The sequence below is a fragment of the Ciconia boyciana genome, chromosome 18 (genome assembly GCF_034638445.1).
Source record: "Ciconia boyciana chromosome 18, ASM3463844v1, whole genome shotgun sequence".
Classification (NCBI taxonomy): Eukaryota; Metazoa; Chordata; class Aves; order Ciconiiformes; family Ciconiidae; genus Ciconia; species Ciconia boyciana.
Window position 1 is genome coordinate 5,108,319 of NC_132951.1, and position 17,496 is coordinate 5,125,814.

The 17,496-nt window shown below is 41.4% G+C and overlaps 1 protein-coding gene across 7 annotated transcripts in view; it reads left to right on the plus strand.

Moving 5' to 3' along the window:
• Positions 1-4,491: 4,491 nt before the first annotated feature.
• TSC1 (TSC complex subunit 1) overlaps positions 4,492-17,496 on the plus strand; it is a 28,921-nt gene continuing 15,916 nt past the window's right edge. For 3 of the 7 annotated variants that reach the window (XM_072882781.1, XM_072882785.1, XM_072882786.1), the window contains exons 1-6: positions 4,723-4,811; positions 11,974-12,036; positions 13,095-13,270; positions 14,126-14,229; positions 14,877-15,029; positions 16,821-16,965. In XM_072882781.1, coding sequence (XP_072738882.1) covers positions 13,165-13,270; positions 14,126-14,229; positions 14,877-15,029; positions 16,821-16,965 — 508 coding nt within the window. In that variant the 5' untranslated portion in view covers positions 4,723-4,811; positions 11,974-12,036; positions 13,095-13,164. Of the gene's footprint in view, positions 4,621-4,714; positions 4,812-11,973; positions 12,037-13,094; positions 13,271-14,125; positions 14,230-14,876; positions 15,030-16,820; positions 16,966-17,496 lie in introns of those variants that run through there. The other 4 variants (XM_072882782.1, XM_072882784.1, XM_072882783.1 and 1 more) reach the window with 4 other exon arrangements.

Below are 17,496 nucleotides of genomic sequence, written 5' to 3' on the forward strand. Positions count from 1 at the left end.
CTGTTCCCCTCCCTGATTTTTCAATCAGATTATTTGTGTCAAAATCTGGCGGTGAAGAAACAGCCAATAGAGAAGCAGAGCTCAGAAAGTATTTGCTTATCAAAACTTTCCAGGACTTTGAAAACTTGAAGAGAATTCACGATGCCCAGCTCGAAACCCTGGGGGCAGCACCCTTCACTTTCTGGGGCAGCTTCGCCTTCTGCAGGAGTACTCCTCTGTCATATTGACAAAGAGCACGACACGGTGAAATAATGTACCAAGCAGGCATTTGTTATTTTGTCTTGTCTTTAAAAAAAAAAAAAAGGAAAGAATAGCTCTTAAGAAACCTGTATTTTTACACACGTTCATCCACGCATCATATCTTTCACAAACAGACACACCATCTGTCTCACATACACACACTCACATACTTCAGCCTCATAAACAAAACCATCTAGCACATATGCACAAAATTATTTTATTCCAGAATGGATCTTTTATCTCTCCAATTTCCAAGAAAAAAGGAATAAATACTTGGACAGTAATAACTGAAAAAGATGTGTGTTAATCAGCCTTTATTTTCCTAGGCATATGTGTGTGCAATCCATACATATTTTAGGCATTGCTCTATCTATATACAGCTGTATATAGGATATAAATACAGATTTAAGAAAGCTCATTAAGCAAGCTCATTAATAAGCATCTTTACAAAAAGCTCTTCAAGAGCAATACTAAGAATTTGCACTTCTATCACTTGCTTTCAAAAAAGGTTTGAAAATGGGTTTGCGAATGTGCAATAATTGACTGCCAAACCCCCCTGTAAAGGCAGGGTGGAAGGCAGGAGAATGAAGCAGAGGCAGAGTGACTTTTCTCAGATCACCCGGTTGTCCTCTAGTAGAGGTGGGAACAGGAGCTGGAGAGCAGTGATTTTCTTTTGAGAATCCTTGGCCATGATGCTTATTTGGGGACAAACAAGGAGAGCTCATCTCCCCAAATGCTTGGGGTGGGGTGGGAAGTAATTCCTTGATTTCACCTATTCTCTGATGATCACAATCTTCCTGACTGTGCAAGTGCACAGTGGCATGGGTGGTATGTGCCCTCGGTTATCCCCTCCTGCACTTACAGCACACTGTACGTGGCTGGAATTGGGACAGCAAAGCTGCCTTCCAAGAAGTTTATAATTTAAGAGGTATATAAGCATACAGGCAGCTGTTGAGTGCCAAGTACTAGGACATCACCATCAGAGAAATGCCTTTATATCATGGAGTTTTTCTGCTCCCTGTGAGCTTTCAAATGCATTTCTCTTTTCTACAGCTGGTTGCATTAAACCAAGACTCAGTTTGGTCCCTTTTCCTACTGTAGCTCAGGGTGGTGAGAACACTGGGAAGCAATAACCTTTTTGCTGCCCTGCAACAGGATCGGCGGTAGGCTGGTGTTTCCCTGATGGAGCAGATGTGGTCCAGAGACACTTCAGATTCATAGCGGAGGTACTTTGCATCCCGCCGTGGCAGGCGGTGGTGCCAGGCGTGCTGGCCCTACTGCTCTCTGCCGGGACTGCCACAAGTCACAGCTCTTGTCATCATGCCCTGTCATTGCCCCATGGCACCGGACAGGCTGTGCAATGGGTTTTGATGCAAGAGAGATAGAAGTGTAGATTTCACCCACATTGAGAAAGATTCAGATTTTGATCTTAACCCATCTGTCATTTACTGAACGTAATTAATTCTTGTTGTTTATAGAAGCAAACAATCCCTTTTCCCTCTCCCTCCTCCCCTCCTTATTTATCTAGCTGGGTTTTGCATGAAAGAAACGTTCCCAAAGCATTGTGCTAGCAAGCTGATTTGCATCCTCTTAAACACAGGCATTTGAAGGATTACATTTCCCACTACAAAAACAAGCATTGTAACAGAAAACCAAAATGTACATTGCAGCTTCAGGGTTTCATACAAGACAGTTACAAGAATTAAACAAAACAGGAAAATGACAAGCTGCTGAAAGGACTGAGATGTTATTTTATGAAACATCGGAGCCGGCTTCTGCTAGCACCCCTGAGCACAGACTTCCCGTTGACATAAAGTGCAAATGGCTGCAGAATGTGGCTCTTAAACCAGAGACAGCAAAAGCAAGTCAGCCACACAAAAAAACCCTAGAAAACTAGTTATGCAAAAAATCTAACAGCGTATTCAGTAAAACCTCACTGGCTAGCTGATTTCAGAGGTGCTCCAAAGAGCATTGGGCACAGTCCTTTGGAGAAGGAGGATGACTACATCTCCCAGTGTCAGTAACCTATGCATCAAGCAGCTGCAAATAAAACATCTGTATCAGCTGTTCTGCTTCCCCAAGTGGCCATCATCCCACAAAGCCCTGATATAATTGCATACAAACCGATCCCTGAGATAATGGGCACAGATACTCTTTTGTGACTTTCACTATCATCACTACAGTAGAATGCCTGAAGAGAGATGGGGACACTGCTGTGTCTGGTTCAGCGCTCGCCCACCCCTTCTCCCTTTATTTTATTTCAGGAGTTCCTACAGAGCAAATAGTTGCAGGATGGGAGTGCAGTAAGCTATCACCGTGGCTTGTTGTGTTCTTACTCTTCCCTAGATTTCTGTTTATGGCTTCTGTTAAACTTAACACCTCTCCTCTCCATTGAAATCGCCATCAAAAGGCAACTTATACAAGCTGAATTAAAAAAACAGAGTGCTGGAGATGCATTTTGGGCTAGAAGGACCTTTGAGCTGACCCCGTGTGGTCATTCTTATTTTATGTTCTTCCTGTTGATACAATTTTCCCTGTTCTCTCTTCTTATTTCAGGGTCAGCAGAAAACGGAGAGCCGCAGAGGGCTTATCTGGGCTCACATAAGCTTGTCCTGGCCCTGACCCACACAGGCCATGGTGGATGCACAGTGAGTTCTGCTTGCATCCGAGGACAGTTTAATTTTGTGTATTGCCGTGAGTTCTTACTACATGTCATATGCTCCAGTGCATCCTAAGTAAATAGATTACTAAACATATAACTCAGTAATAATAAACAGGTTAATTATAACACATCATGTCGATTCTAATGCAGTCATTTTCCCTTTCAAATCTAGCAGCAAACCCCTCCTGTAGCATCCATGTTTTCTTTGTCAATTTGAATGTTACGATAATTAAGTCACAGTAAAATAACACGACTAATTGCTTCCAGCTCTTTTCTGAAGCTCATCTTAATTTCCACTCTTTTCTGTGGCAGATTAAATAAACATGTCTTCTGCACAGCAGGAAAAAAATACCATCACTCAGTCCAGACTGTAATAAATATTAATTGCCAGGCATGAGGCAGGACTAGATTAAAAACACGCTGGCTCCAAGCAACTCTATCTCATCCAGAAGCAGGATAACCTACTGCAGGTGCAGCGTGAAGGAACTATCTCAGCCTTGCAGGGATGAGAGCTGTGAAACACCAAAACTAATGCCGCAGAAGTTAAAAATCAACCGATACCTCTCAGATGGGGTTCTAATCTGCTTTTATTTTCTTATACCCAGTTTCTACCCTGCAAATCAAACGTCTGTGATTCCCACTGGCATCTGAGGACACTTTATATGGATTGAAGAGTTACATCAGCAGCTTGCCAAGCACCCTTGGTGCATCCCCACTGAACTGCTCCTCCTTGGAGAATGAGAAACGCTGAGACCCCGCCAGCCTGGGGACTGAAACGTGGAGTTGAAAACCTGTTGGTGTGGCATACAGAACTGAAGGCTGGAGAACCTGCCCTCAGGTAATTTCCACTCTTCTTTCCTAAACTCTGGGTTTTCCACAAGGAAAAATAAACCTTATCTAGAAGGATGAAATGGTTTATGTTGTATAGTTGCTGCATTTCAGCAAAGAAAGAAAATAATCCTTGTCCATGGTTTGCATGAAGTGTTATGGGGTCCAAGATAGGAAGAATGAAACGAGCGTTGCACATTCACCAAGCAGAAAGCAGATCGACCTGCGGGCGCCCGCCCCGGCGTTTCCTTCCAGCACTTCTGCAGCACGGTACGCACGGCTGTCCCGTCAACGTCCCTCCACGCACACACAGGCACTTTCCAGACCCTTTTATTCCCTTTCAGCACATTCACGCACTTAAAAAAACACTCTTTCAGGCAGGAGCCTGGAACCACGTTCACGGCGCGGCCCGCGGAACCGCCGCACGGCTGCCTCAGCCGGCCTGTCCCGAGGCAGGGCGGGAGGGAGGGGAGGGCGGCCGAGCCCAGGCCCGCGGGCACCCCCGGTCCCGATCCACACCCCTGGGCGCCACGGCCGGCTCAGCAGCGCGGGCGGAGGGGGAACAGGGAAAACACGGGGTCCTCTTCGCTCGGTACCGAGGGCCGGGGCCCGGCCCCAGCCGCCGTCCCGCGGGGCGGCCGCCGCGCTCCCCTCAGGCCGCACCTTGTTTACCGGCCGCCGCCCGGCCCCGCCCCGCCCCGCGTGACGTGCCCGCCGCCCGGAGCTCCCGGCGGCCCCGCCCCCCGAATCACGCGACCTCTTCGTGACCGCATCGCTCCCGCGCCGAGATACCTCCGCCGCGGGAGACCGGGTGGGCGCGGCGGCCGTCACCCCACCCCTACTCCCCCATGGGGAGAAAGGCCCTTGAGGGGGAAGAGACGAGTGGGGCGGTGAGGGACCGGCGCGGCGTCGGGCGAGGGGGGGTGAGGCGGAGGGGTGGGACTAGTTTGTGCGGCGGAGGGATTCGAGGGGAGAAGCGGCCTGTGACGGGAGGGGGAGGGGGAGGCAGGGCCAAGATGGCGGCGCCCTGTGGGCTAGAGGAGCCCTGAGTGGTAAACAGCTGAGGGGAGGAGAAGGAGAGGTGAGTGCGCTGGGCCTCCTCCTTCCTCCCCCAGCGGGGCGAGAGCGGGGGCAGACGGGGGGGGGGAACGGAGAACAGAGAGAGGGGGAGGCAGGGAGAGAGGGCTCGGGGAGGAGGCGGCAGGAGAAAGGGAAGGGGCCGGGGGATAGGGAAGGCGAGGGTAAAGCTTGGCGGGGGGGGGCGATGTTCCCCCTCTGTCCCCCCCTCTGTCCCCTTTCCTTCTACTCAGCCGAATTTGCTCTTGGTCGCTGCCCCCCTCCCCGCGCCGCGGCAGGGCTGCCCGGGGGGCCTGCCCCTCCCCCAACCGGACCCCCCCCCCCCAGCCAACGCGCCTATTTAATTTTGCGGGGTTTCTCGAAAAAGGTTCAGCACCTCCGTTTCAAACGCTGAGTAGCGATTTCCAGACTTCCCCTGCCTCAGTCACTTGCTGAGGAGGTTCCCTCGTCCGGGGTTAGGCATTACAGCAGTTTTTAAAAGTCTGTCCCCTTGGTGAGGAAGGCTTCTCTTGTTTCCTTGCTCGTTGGTAGGTAATGTGAAGTCAGGATGTTGTGTACTTCAAGAAAACATTTTGCTTCCTGTTATCACAACTTGGAAGACTGCAGTTCTGAAGTTTTCACCCTTTGTTTGCTATGGATGCAGCCTCTATCATTGTTTTATCAGTTTAGTCAGTGCTTCTCTCCTTGTTGTTTGTTTTGTGTGTGTTTTTTTTTTTTAATGAGTCTTTTACAAGGCAATGAGTGAAAGAAAGAACATGCCTTAAAGGAGTATATGATTCAAAACCCATAGAAATTACACAGAAACTGGGATCAGGTTTTGTGTGCAGAACTGTTTCCAGAACTGCTGTTTCCAGAGAACCTTCCAGTGGATGCTAATACAGAAGGTTTTCGTTCTTTGTCTGGTCTGATCCTGTAGTTTCCTGACATTAACTTCTGTAGCAAGTTGTTAGAAATCCGTCATAATCGAAGCACTACTGAAGTGATCCCATCAGATGGAAAAATTCCTCTTCAGTTTACATGTATGAACAACTAGAAGCCAAATCTTTGGAAACTCAGGAATAGTGCAAGCACTGGGAGTACATACTTCTGTCTGCGGTTGACTTTACTTTGCTAAGCAGCAGTCAGGTACTCTGCTTATCAGAAGCACCTATGCCACATTTAAGCTTAAAATAAAATCATGGCCTTAAATCCTTTACTCGGTAAAACACTTTCTTAGTTTGTTTTTGTTTGTTCATTTGTTCTGTTTTTTTAGTTTTTTAACAGCCTAGTCAACCCAGTACTCAATTGCCTTTATGAGGAGTTGCATGGACTTCCTCAGATGAAAATTTAGTCAGAATATTTAATGTGTCATGAGATAAGCTTTAATTAAAATGATTTTATCTTTGGCTGTGTTTAATCCTGGCTCTTTAACTCTTTGTTACTTGAGAATTTTTTGGTGACTAATAAAAAGTAGCATTATTAAAGGGTTCCCACGTGAGATATACTGTCCAATTGCAGATGTTTTGGTGTTTGAACAAACATTTGACTTTAGTAACTATTTGTGGTTTAAAATGAATGCTGGCCCTATTTAGAGCTGGGCTGCTGGGATGTTGACTTGTACCGATCCCTGAACTTCTTGCAACTGCCAAACACCTTATATGAGCTGGTGGTGTGATTACCAAAGTCAATCTCTATAAGAACCGAATAGCCTATAACACACATGTGTGCACACATGCATGCACAAACATCTCTCTGTCTCTCACACTCAAATATACCTTATGTAATAAGCAAATCAAATAATCAAAGCACTTTTTAATGGTGGAGGCAGGGGAGGGTACGAGATTTTATGGCATGTTGCAGACAGGTGTATATTTTTTGAAAGAATATTACAGCTTAGGATCTTGGTCTGGTATGTAGCTGCTATATTTTCATGTAGTTTAATAACATAACAAGGACAAGTCATAATACTTCCTTTGTTAGCATAAGCATTTCTTTGGGTAGCACATTAAGATACAGAGCAAACTTCTTGCAGTGGTGAACTGCTATCACTTTCCTGGGTATTATTCTTTTTTGGTTTTAATTAAAAAGTTACACATCATTTGGTAGTGTTCTGTGTAAGGCCTACTTTAATTCTTGGAGTAGTTAAAATGACTTGAGTGAGTACACCAGGTAGTTCGCAGTGGTTTCAAGATTTACTGAACTGCAGCCTAACTCTTTGAATAAGTTTAAAAGTTTCTCTTGGTGGCAAAAAGACTGCCTTGGAGATTTAGAAGTCTCGCTCTCTTAAAGTCTAGAGCTCTCTCTTTACCTGTTGGTAGTTTTCAAAAGATTCCTTAGTTGAGCTTACTTTCCTTGTGTACTGTTAATTAAAATGGCATAGAAAAACAATGCTTGTTCTTATTTATTTATTTGCTATTAATATATGCAGTTGTGTATAAGGAATTGAAATCATTCCCTTTCAGGTTAGTAACTGGCTTGTTAGCATGGCTTCTGCCAAAGGGTTAAGTGTCAGCCCTACCATGTTTGGGCTTTTTTCGGTATGCATTGCTTTTAAACAATATTCCCTCTGACAGAAATTTGATGGGTAGCAATTAGTATAGTGTATTAGCACAGCATAGTTTCAAAAGAATCGTAAAAATTGCTGAATATTATTTTCTCTCTTTGTTTGGGATTATTGGGGTTTTGTGATCTTCCTGTTCCTGCATCAGTTAAACACCTGTAACAAAGTACAGGAGAATGTATATAATATAGAGTTATAACTATAAATAATTATCAAGTTTAGGAATGGGGTCTCGTATCAGATCTTAAAATAAGCAGAAAAATATGGACTACTAGAAGAAGCCAGACACCTTCATTCTTTAAAAATTAGTAAGTAAATTAAATTAATTATACTGCCAATTGTAATGATCAGTTTGAACTGCGGTTTAAAGTGTTTAGAGTTATTATTTCTGGATGGTGAAAAAAGAAATGATCATCTGCTTACTTTCCTATTGCCACCAGTGGTTTTTCTCCCTACTGTCACTTTTCATTCATTGCTTATGTCACTTCTCTAATGGTAGAGTCTAGTCTACCTGTGAAGAAAATATAAAATTGAGTATTGTTAGGAAATATAAAACAGGCTTGGATTTTTGTATATTGGATGGGAGGGAGGGAGGCTTATCCTTTCATGACAAACATTTCAAAGATTTGAGCGAGAAAGGCTGCTTTGTTGTCAATATGAATTTTTCTTTGAAAACAATGATTGCTGTAAAATACTTCTGTCCTCATTCATGGCCTCTGCCAAAGCAGTACTTGAGGACCTTACTTTACCTGCAGTAGAAATCAGATGGAAAACTGTAAGTCTCGAGGTCTGGCTTCACTTCGTTGCTGTCAGCGGTGGTCTATGTTGTTGAAATCCTCCTTTTCTCTTGGGGCAGGGGGGGCATAACCATTTACTGGCATGCCGCAAATTTAACTCATGGTTAATGAAGAGGGATGAAATGCTGATGTTGATCCCCCCACACACCATCCCCCAGAATAAGGGCTTCTGGTGTCTGAATTTCTACGTTGTTACAGCAAATGCTGAGGACATTCTGGGAGGAGTGTGCGTGTATGTTGAGTGTGTCCCCCTCCTCCCCACTCCTCAGAGAAGCATAACTGGCACTACCAGCTGCTTTTTCATTTGGCTTGGGATAAAAATACACTGAACAGAAGAACATCTCTTGACAGAAATACTTACAGAAGTCATAATCTTCTGAAATACTCTGCTATCTCTTTCTCTATTTAGCCTTTTCCAGTGAATATTTTTACAGTCTTTTCCTTTGTCTTGAGTTTGTAGCTTAACAGTATTGTGTTGTGGTTAAATTAGCTACTGAAAACATTTTTTAAAACAAGTTGGTTCTTGGCTTGTTGGCTTCTCCTTTTTCTCCTGTAAGCTGGCTCCAAAGTTGTACTGGTACTTAAAATTAATACTTTTTATTAAAATTTGTCTTTATGAAAGCTCTTGAATATTACAATAAGAAGTTTGCTATAGGTGTTTATATCTTCCAGTGAGATTAAAATGTTGCATTTTAAAAGGCATTTAAACAGATATTTTTTTTCACTCTTTACTACTTAGTGCCTTGGATCTTTTATATAAAACTAATCTTAAAAGTTAGTGAAGAATCAGTGACTCAAACCATATAGAAAAGTTACTGACTTAGTCTTAATCCTGTCAGTTCCAAGTATGGCTGCAGGGATGTGGAAATTCTTCTAATAGAGGAATGATTGCAGTAGTTAGGGATGGAAGCATTAAAGAGCCTCATCTTGTACACTGTGTATTTGAGAAGCAAGACGTGGTTGTGATATGATACTCTAAAGATTTAAGGGAGGAGATCCTATTCACCACAGATGTTGTATCAATCCCAGATATGAAATACTGTGGCATTCAATGGATGATCTCACTGTTTTACACGGTAATGGAAGTTCCTTGACCTGACCTGTCCTGAGTTCCTTATCTACAAGATTTGAAAATCACACCACAAATTACTGGTGGGACTGGTCATAAATCACACTGATACTGTGGCCCCTGGGAAATGTACTTCATCTACCAGAACACAGTGCTTTCTGATTGAAGTTAAAAGCCTGTTGCCTGTAAACTAGTTATTCAGCTGTCTTTGCTTAAAAAAAGTGTGACACGATTTAAGACTATTGCTGGAATTTCCTGGTTTGTTCATTTGTGTTGGGCATTGCGGACCCAATATGATTAGAGGATCTCAGCCTTAGTTTTATTTAGGATTTCAAATCTATTCCTCACAAATGATTTTACAAGAGATTCTGCATCAAGAAAGCTGTGATTTGCTTTTGTAAAATTGTGAGTATTTGTGTATAGCGGGGTGACAACGTTATACTGGTGTTTATGTAACTTCAGCAGATAAACTTTCCACCTAGTGAAGTACCTATGTGTAATAGTGTCCCATTTTTAGATGTGGTTTGGAATACTTTTATTAATTTTTTGAATACTTTGGGGTGGAGATTGCTCCACTTTATGTAAAGTACTTCAGTGCATGATCGACAGATTGACAAGTTCATTCAAACTATGCTGGATTTATTGGCACAAGGTCACTCGAGCCATCTGTTTTAATTAGTTTAGGGAGCTTGGGAAATTATTAGTTACCTACGTGTATAGCTGTCAGCAACTAACCTTGCGTTATCAACCTTGCTTTATCTGATCGTAATGTTTGTGCGTGCCATCAGGCCGATAGCATAAAGTTTGAAATCCTCTTACCTGCTGAACACTTAAACCAGTGTTTTTCACATCTGTCTGCAAGTGTATTGTTGAACCTGACTTCCAGAAACATACACGTTTCTTGATTTCACCATGCTATAGTTTTTCCTCTGGCCATATCAGAATTAGTGAAACCTGCTGTTGAGGTTTTTACTGGTGTGATGAAGATCTGGTCCAAGTATAATAGTATTACTAGAGGAAAATAAGAAATAAAAGCATTCTTTCCACGCTGGTGGGGGGCGGGGTATCAAAGAAAAGAGTTGACAAGGTCTTTATGGGATAAAAAAGCAGAGACAAGTGTTTATGCTGCTTTAATTCTCAAAACAGGTTTTGCTTGCAGCTGGTTTGGGGGTGTGGTCATGCACCTCTTTTGTTAACAAGACTTTAAACAACTAATTCATGCTGCTTAGGAAGCTATTAATCTATTGCTTAACCATAGCTGAGACTGTATCCTGATAGAAATTGAGGCACCTATGTTGCAAAGCCCTTTACGGTCTCAAAGATAGTGTTCTCAGAAATAAAGGAGTAGATTACTTGTAATAAACTATTTCTCCATATATAGTTCTGCGTGTATTCTGGGTATCTCAGTATAACTGTAATTTAGTAAATTAAAATATTACAGCTGTTACTAGAAATTAAAAAAGCAGTTGGCTCCTGAAGATGAGTAACAAAGTAGAAGGTTGACTCCTTAGGTTGCATGGATGAGTGGCTTTAAACTTTTTGAAAAGATGGTATTACCCTTTGAACATTGCTTGCCTTCTTAACAGCAACCTCTTTGAGGAAGAAGTTGAAGTTTGGAAGTCTGCACAATGTAGAGTCAAAAAAAAAACAACAAAAAAACCCCAAAAAACCCAAACAAACAAAACAAAAAACCCCCCTGGAACCCCAAACCACAACAAATCCCAACCCTCATCTGTTTGGAAAGCAGAGATCCATTCTGTATTTGAGTAAAAAGTGACTCTTTTCCCCCATCCCAAGTTTCTATTTTATTATCTTTAGTTGAAAGTCTTGGTTACACTACCAGCCAGTTTTAAGTCTGCAGTTTTTAAGGTCTTGCCAGCGTGGGACATGAAAAGAAATAGCATTTAAAACTGAAACACTTATATTAGTAGACTCTGCTAGCTGCTTGTAGATGAACTGAAATTGTATTTGGACTGTCCAGCTGTGCAGCTATGATCATTAAAAATTGAGGGTGGGGGTGTTTTTGTGTTCTGGAACTGTGATTACTGGGACGCTTCAAGAAAGTTTGTTGCTAATGAAATGCCTGTTGTGAGTGTGGTGGCATATTATCACCTTTGAATTTGCAATCAGTGCCAGATTAAGTAAGCTGATGTCTTGTGGCCCTAATAAAAGTGACCTTGGGCAGTTCTGCAAGTACAGAGTGATATGTTGCAAATGACAAAGTTTACTGGTAGACAGGTTAACTCCTCCTGTCCAGTAACATTATTAAACATAAGTTTTCAAGAAAGTAATATGTATATAAGTAATTACAGAATTATCATTTAAAATAGAGCACTGATATATGGTCCTTGGCTAATGTCTTAACAATGTTTTGACTAGAATCTAAAGACTTAAACAATTACAGTAATTATTCTATGTTCAGAATTTGGTAGGATAAGAGAAGACTTCTTTGTCTGTAAGATTTTACCATAAATAAAACTCTGTAGCAGCTTTTGAAGGTTCACAATACAAAACTACAATCTTGTGAAAGTCATCTAGTTGGAGGCAGTTGCACAGCTTAACCTGTGGACAGTTCTGGAACGGGCAACTGTGCAACACCTTTTGGTGTTTTTCAAACTAAGGGCTGACTTTCCTCACGCAGGAGGTACATAGCTCTGCTATGCTTAGTAAAGAACTTAATGCTGTTCTGAATATACAAGGTTTGATAAGGAAGAAATAAATCACACCTTTTGTTAACCCCTTCATGCTTTTTCTTTATTAGTGATCATGAAAGGTGTGTGGCTGGCAGCATTGCAGACAGAGGCTCAACTTGTCCACAGAACAGGTGCTGTATACACAATTGCAGTAAAAAAAATCTTGTGTGTAAACTTGGTACGTGTCAGTCTTGCCTTCCATGGAGGAAGTGAAAAATGCATGCTAGCTGGAAGTAGGAGGAAAGAAGAAACCCTTGCTAATACAATTAGGTGTGATGTGAAGCCAGATGCTTTCTGCCACTGGGAAAGGTTCAGCATAGGATTCTTATGGATAAAGAAAAACTTGATTCATTTTATGATAGATAGATAGATGTGATACCTGAATCCCTGAAATGGCTTAGATTTGCTCAGGCTTAGTACTGTGAAGCTGACCAGTCATGTTATCTGCACACTGTTGCATTTAATAATCTATACAGTTTTTGCACTGCAGAGTTTTTAATATATAATGCACAAATTATACATGTGAAAACAAGGTATGTTGTGCTGCTAAGCTTGTGATTTAGTATGCACAGGGTGGCCAAGGAACAGCAGCTGTAGTAACCCTAACCGAGTTTCCTAACAGCTGCAACTTGGCCAAGTTGCAAGTATTAAAGCACAAATCTATTAGTATGCAATAATGCAAAGCCGAGGGCAGTGAATTTCTAATCTAGCCACGGGAGTGGAGAAGGATCTTGAGATGCATATTTTGTCCATAGTGTAGACCACTATGCAAAGGACTTGAAAGGTTGGTTGAGGAGGAATTGCTGTAAGAAGGCGAGAATGGAGTGATTCCAGGGAGCTATTTGCATTTTATTCAAAACTTTAGTCTTAGTTGACTGTCCTGGAGAGCAAAGTAAAAAAGTACAGTAACAGAATACTCTGACAGTCTATATATGCTAGCCAAGGTCTTCCGCAAAACAGATTAATGTCTTTTTTAAAAAGATGAAGAAAACCCTGCTTGTGACTCATTGGCTTCTTCGTAAACTTTTCTCTTACAGCTTTTATTGCAAGTGTGTAAACTCTAGCAATCCTTTCAGTGTAAAACTGTTAAATGGGCAATACTGCAGAAAAGAAATAGGGAAGTGATGAGAGATTTAAGATGGAAAGGGAAAAAGGAAAGCTCATTCATCTGCTCTCTCTTCTCTCCTAGTCTGGTAGAGAGGCACCAATGAGGAACTTCCTGAAATTTTAACCTCCGCATTCATGTTAGTACATGCATCATGGCACAGCAAGGAAATGTTGGTGAGCTCCTCTCAATGCTGGATTCTCCAATTCTGGGTGTCCTGGAAGATATAACAGCTGCCTTCAAAGATAATCTCATTTGTGGTATGTATCCTTATATGTAATTGGAGGAAGGGTTTTGCTTTTACACCAATAAAGGTATAATAATGGGTTTTTTCTATTAGACACAGTCTTTGCAAATGCAACTTGAAAGAAGCTCTTGATATTTGGGTTTGAAATTGCTTTAAGGATTGAGACTTCGGTCCATTTTGCTTAATGGCATGCCTCTTGGAAGGTCTGTTATGTAATTAAAATGCTGTTATAAAATGACTAGCTTTTCCTGGGGCATAACCTCAAGCTGGGAACTGATGAAACTTTCTTTGTCAAGTGTAGCTAGAAAGAAGTAGGTGTCATCCACATTATGGGAACTAGCGGGATTTTGTTCATTCGAAAAAGAAACAACAAAAAACCCCAACCCCAAACAAAACAACAGACCCAGACTTTCTTGAAAAAATGATTGCTGCTATTAAGGCATCCCTTATGTTGACAGAGCCTTTTCAGAGCATGAGAGCACTGTCAGTGTCCTTGTCCCTGAACTTGCTCTCTTTTGTCTGTTGAAGGGAGAGAATGTAAAGTTACTCCTGAACTCTTTACCTGTACTGGGTGAAATACCCTCTCAGTTCAGCTACCTCTAGGTTTTGAAGGTTAGACAGTAATTGTTAGGGAAAATAACTAGTTTTTTTAATAACTGAGCTGAATGCAATTGCTTGAATGGTTAGGAACGAGAAAATGTAGTTGAGAGGCCTCATTTTCCTAAAGGTCTGGTAAACACTACATACTGGTTTATGTTATAAATTGTGTAATAGTTGTTAAAAAGTTGTGCAGTGTCCCTGTAAAAATGGCTTCATTTTTAGTGTATTGAGAATGTATGGTTTTTTCTTGCTGTAAACAAACTGATAGACCGTGGACCTATGCTTGTGAACAACCTGGTGGACTATTACTTGGAAACCAATTCTCAGCAGGCACTGCATATACTGTCCACACTGCAAGAGCCTCATGACAAGGTAAAAAAGTCTTGTTATTAAGTGTGGCAGATTTTAGTCTGGTATTGAAGCAGCCTTTAAATAGCATCTGTTAGAACTCTGTTTTTCCATTCTGGTATAGAATTACCTTGTTGTAGAGATGTAGTGTCTTTGTAGTAAGAGTAGTTAAGTTTTAAAAAAACTTCAAAGGTCTATGTTTCTTGGGTTGATTAAACTGACCCAATTAAACAAAGACCCTCTGTAAATGAAGGTTTTCCAAGGACTAATGTTGTCTCTCTGCAATGCTACTGCTGCTTGTTCAATGCTGGAGTGTTAGCCTGAAACAAATTGGGCATTTTGAGAGCAAGTAAGGATTTTCATATAGATTGAGAGAATGGCACTACAAATTATTTTACTTCTGCTGACCAGAATGTTTTATTTATTTATGATAAACGTTTTGAGGTGCAGTGACTGCTTCTGGACCGAATAGTTTGCATTTCACTACCAGCAGACTTAAATTTATTGCTGGTTTTTATTTGTTCTTAGATCCTGTATATTTGTAAAATGCCAATAGTTTCCATAATTGGCAATGGCAAACTGCTGAATATAGATTGGTGAAAAAGAGTATATACCAGTTAAATATAAATACCTTTCCTTTTTCTACCACTCTGTGCCAAATCTGCCATCAGCATCTACTGGACAAAATTAATGAATATATGGGCAAAGCTGCTACCCGTTTACCCACTCTCTCTCTGCTGGGACACGTGATAAGACGACAACCATCTTGGAAACATAAGCTTTCTCAAGCACCTCTCCTGCTTTCATTACTTAAATGTCTCAAGGTGAGAACTGTCAGTGTTGTCCATAAAAAACTTGTACACCTGATGTAAACATACATACTTGTAATGCGAGGCATTTTTTTTCTGTTTTGATGTCATTTAGTTAAGCTGTGAGAAGAGGCAAAATGTTGATTAAAATACTGAGCCACAGTGGTATTATATCAACTGAATACTCTGTGCTGATCCTGTTATTACTGACAACCTTGTTTATAAAAGCTACTGTCACTGTATAACTTCGAGTTAGGAAAGTTTACTAAAACTTTTCTAAAAATAAGTTAAAAGACAGAGGGCTGTTGGTGAAGTTGATGGGTATCTTGAATGTGAACTTAATGAGAAATACTATAACTTCTCCTTAGTGAATTCTGAAATTCGTGCATGTAAGGTAATATACTCTACTTGCAGTGTAGATGGGCCGTGCAATAGACTATTCCATGGTGAAATTACCTTGGAATTAGCACACTTTCCCTTCTTAGCTACAGACATGCTGGATTACAGGGAGGTAGCTGTCTCCCCATGCTTTGGTGTTGTTTTTTTTTCCCTTCTGCAAATTTATCAGTTATCATACTGTACAGTATTGTAACAGTGCATAAAGAATGGAAAGTATTTTGAGACCTAGAATGCATTGTCAATAATACCATTTAATATGATAGTGAAGAATTTGTATTAGTCATTCAAGTCACATTAAAATACATGATGTAGTCAAGTGCCAGTGCTCTTCAAAACAAAAACACAATGAATTTGTAACTGACAAAGAAGAAGCTACAAGTGCTGTTACTGGAACTCCTGACGTGCCTGACGAGTTCTGTTATCCTTTTCAGTGTGAGTCTTACCTGATTGTGAGAGGAGTGAAATGTGTCAGAAAACTGGTGGGAGTAGAACAGAGATGTGGAAGTGCAAGGGATGTGTACAGAGGGCTAGGGATGGACATGAAATGTGCTGTGAAAGGTTATGTCTGACTGAGGGAGAATAGAGGTCATGGACTACACAGAGGAAGAAAAATTCGTAACACTGAATACATCCAGTCAGCCCTAATGGCTCTTGGGAGATACAAAGACCAGCTCAGTGGCATCTGGCCACAGGCTTACCTGTGCTGTTTACACTCCTATCCTGACAAAGCAGAGCAACTGCCAAGGAAAATGTGCATTAAGCTGGGGAAGCAAATAGGGACCCCACTGGGAAAGAGTTTGAACATTTTCTGTGTCCTGTCCTAAAATCTGATTATGACTGTTTCATCTAGCTAAAGATTTTTACTGCTGCATCCCTTTCTGTCTGTGTAAGCCATGGGGTCTTAATTATTGTTTGAATTACTGCTTTATGAAATATTTAGCAGCCAGAGTCATCAACCAGGTTTAATAGAAAAGCTTTTGACCCTTGTGTTGGTAATTGGCCAACATCCTTGAATGCCCTGATCAGATTTGCAGTTTCCTAGGCTCTGAATGCTGTACGTGCTTAGGTCTGGGAAAGATGGAAGGGTGTACGTAATATGCTTCCCATACCAGTGATTTTTTTTTTTCTGCTCAATTGTGGAACTGTGGTGATGTTCCCTTTTTAACTAAGTCAAGTCTTTATCCAGAAGAACAGCAGAATAGGAGCAAGAATCCCAAATCTTTTTCTTAGAGCAGTTCTGGATGAAAGAGACAATAATCTTGGTTCATTAAATTATGGTAGGTTTCAGAGGGACTGATTCAAAGTTGAGAACTTTTTCCATGATGGTGATTCAGTGTTCACTTCATCCTTGGAAAAAATTAAGTTCAACTCTGAACTGACTAATGCAGGTTTTTTCCCTTCTTGCAGACTGACACAGATGTAGTAGTACTCACCACAGGTGTCCTAGTGCTAATAACCATGTTGCCAATGATTCCTCAGTCTGGCAAACAGTACCTTCACGATTTCTTTGGTATCTTTGGGCGTCTCTCAGCCTGGTGCTTGCAGAATCCAGGTGAGATTTCAACTTTGTTGCATGCAGTTATGGTTTAGTAGTATCCTTGTGACTCTTATGCAGTTGGTGAGCACATTCTTTTGTGAGACTCTTAATGGTCTGAGATTATTTAAATGCAGAAAACCATGTGTTAAGCCCACAAGCTATTCTGTTCTTTGGTAGCTAGCATCAGGGAGTGCTGCTTTGCTCAAAATTTAGAAGTCTCATAGATTCTTCCATATGGTGGTGCTACTACATGAAGTTTCACTGGACTGAAATGCTACCTTGATGACAGTGAAAAGCAGAGATTGGTCTTAATGGATAGAGAAGGGAAAATGCTAACATTTGAGGCAGATATTTGGGAATTTGAGATTCCCAGGTATGGATGGGGAGGGGGAAGAAGCAACATGTAGGAGTTTCCTTTAATGGGCAACTGTCAATAGTCATGAAAGTGTTGGTAAAACTAGTTTTCTCAGTTATAGCATTGGTTCTGATGAATTGGTTTTGCTGAATTTATTGTAAGGCGTCTGATATCTAACGCTAGCGTTATCT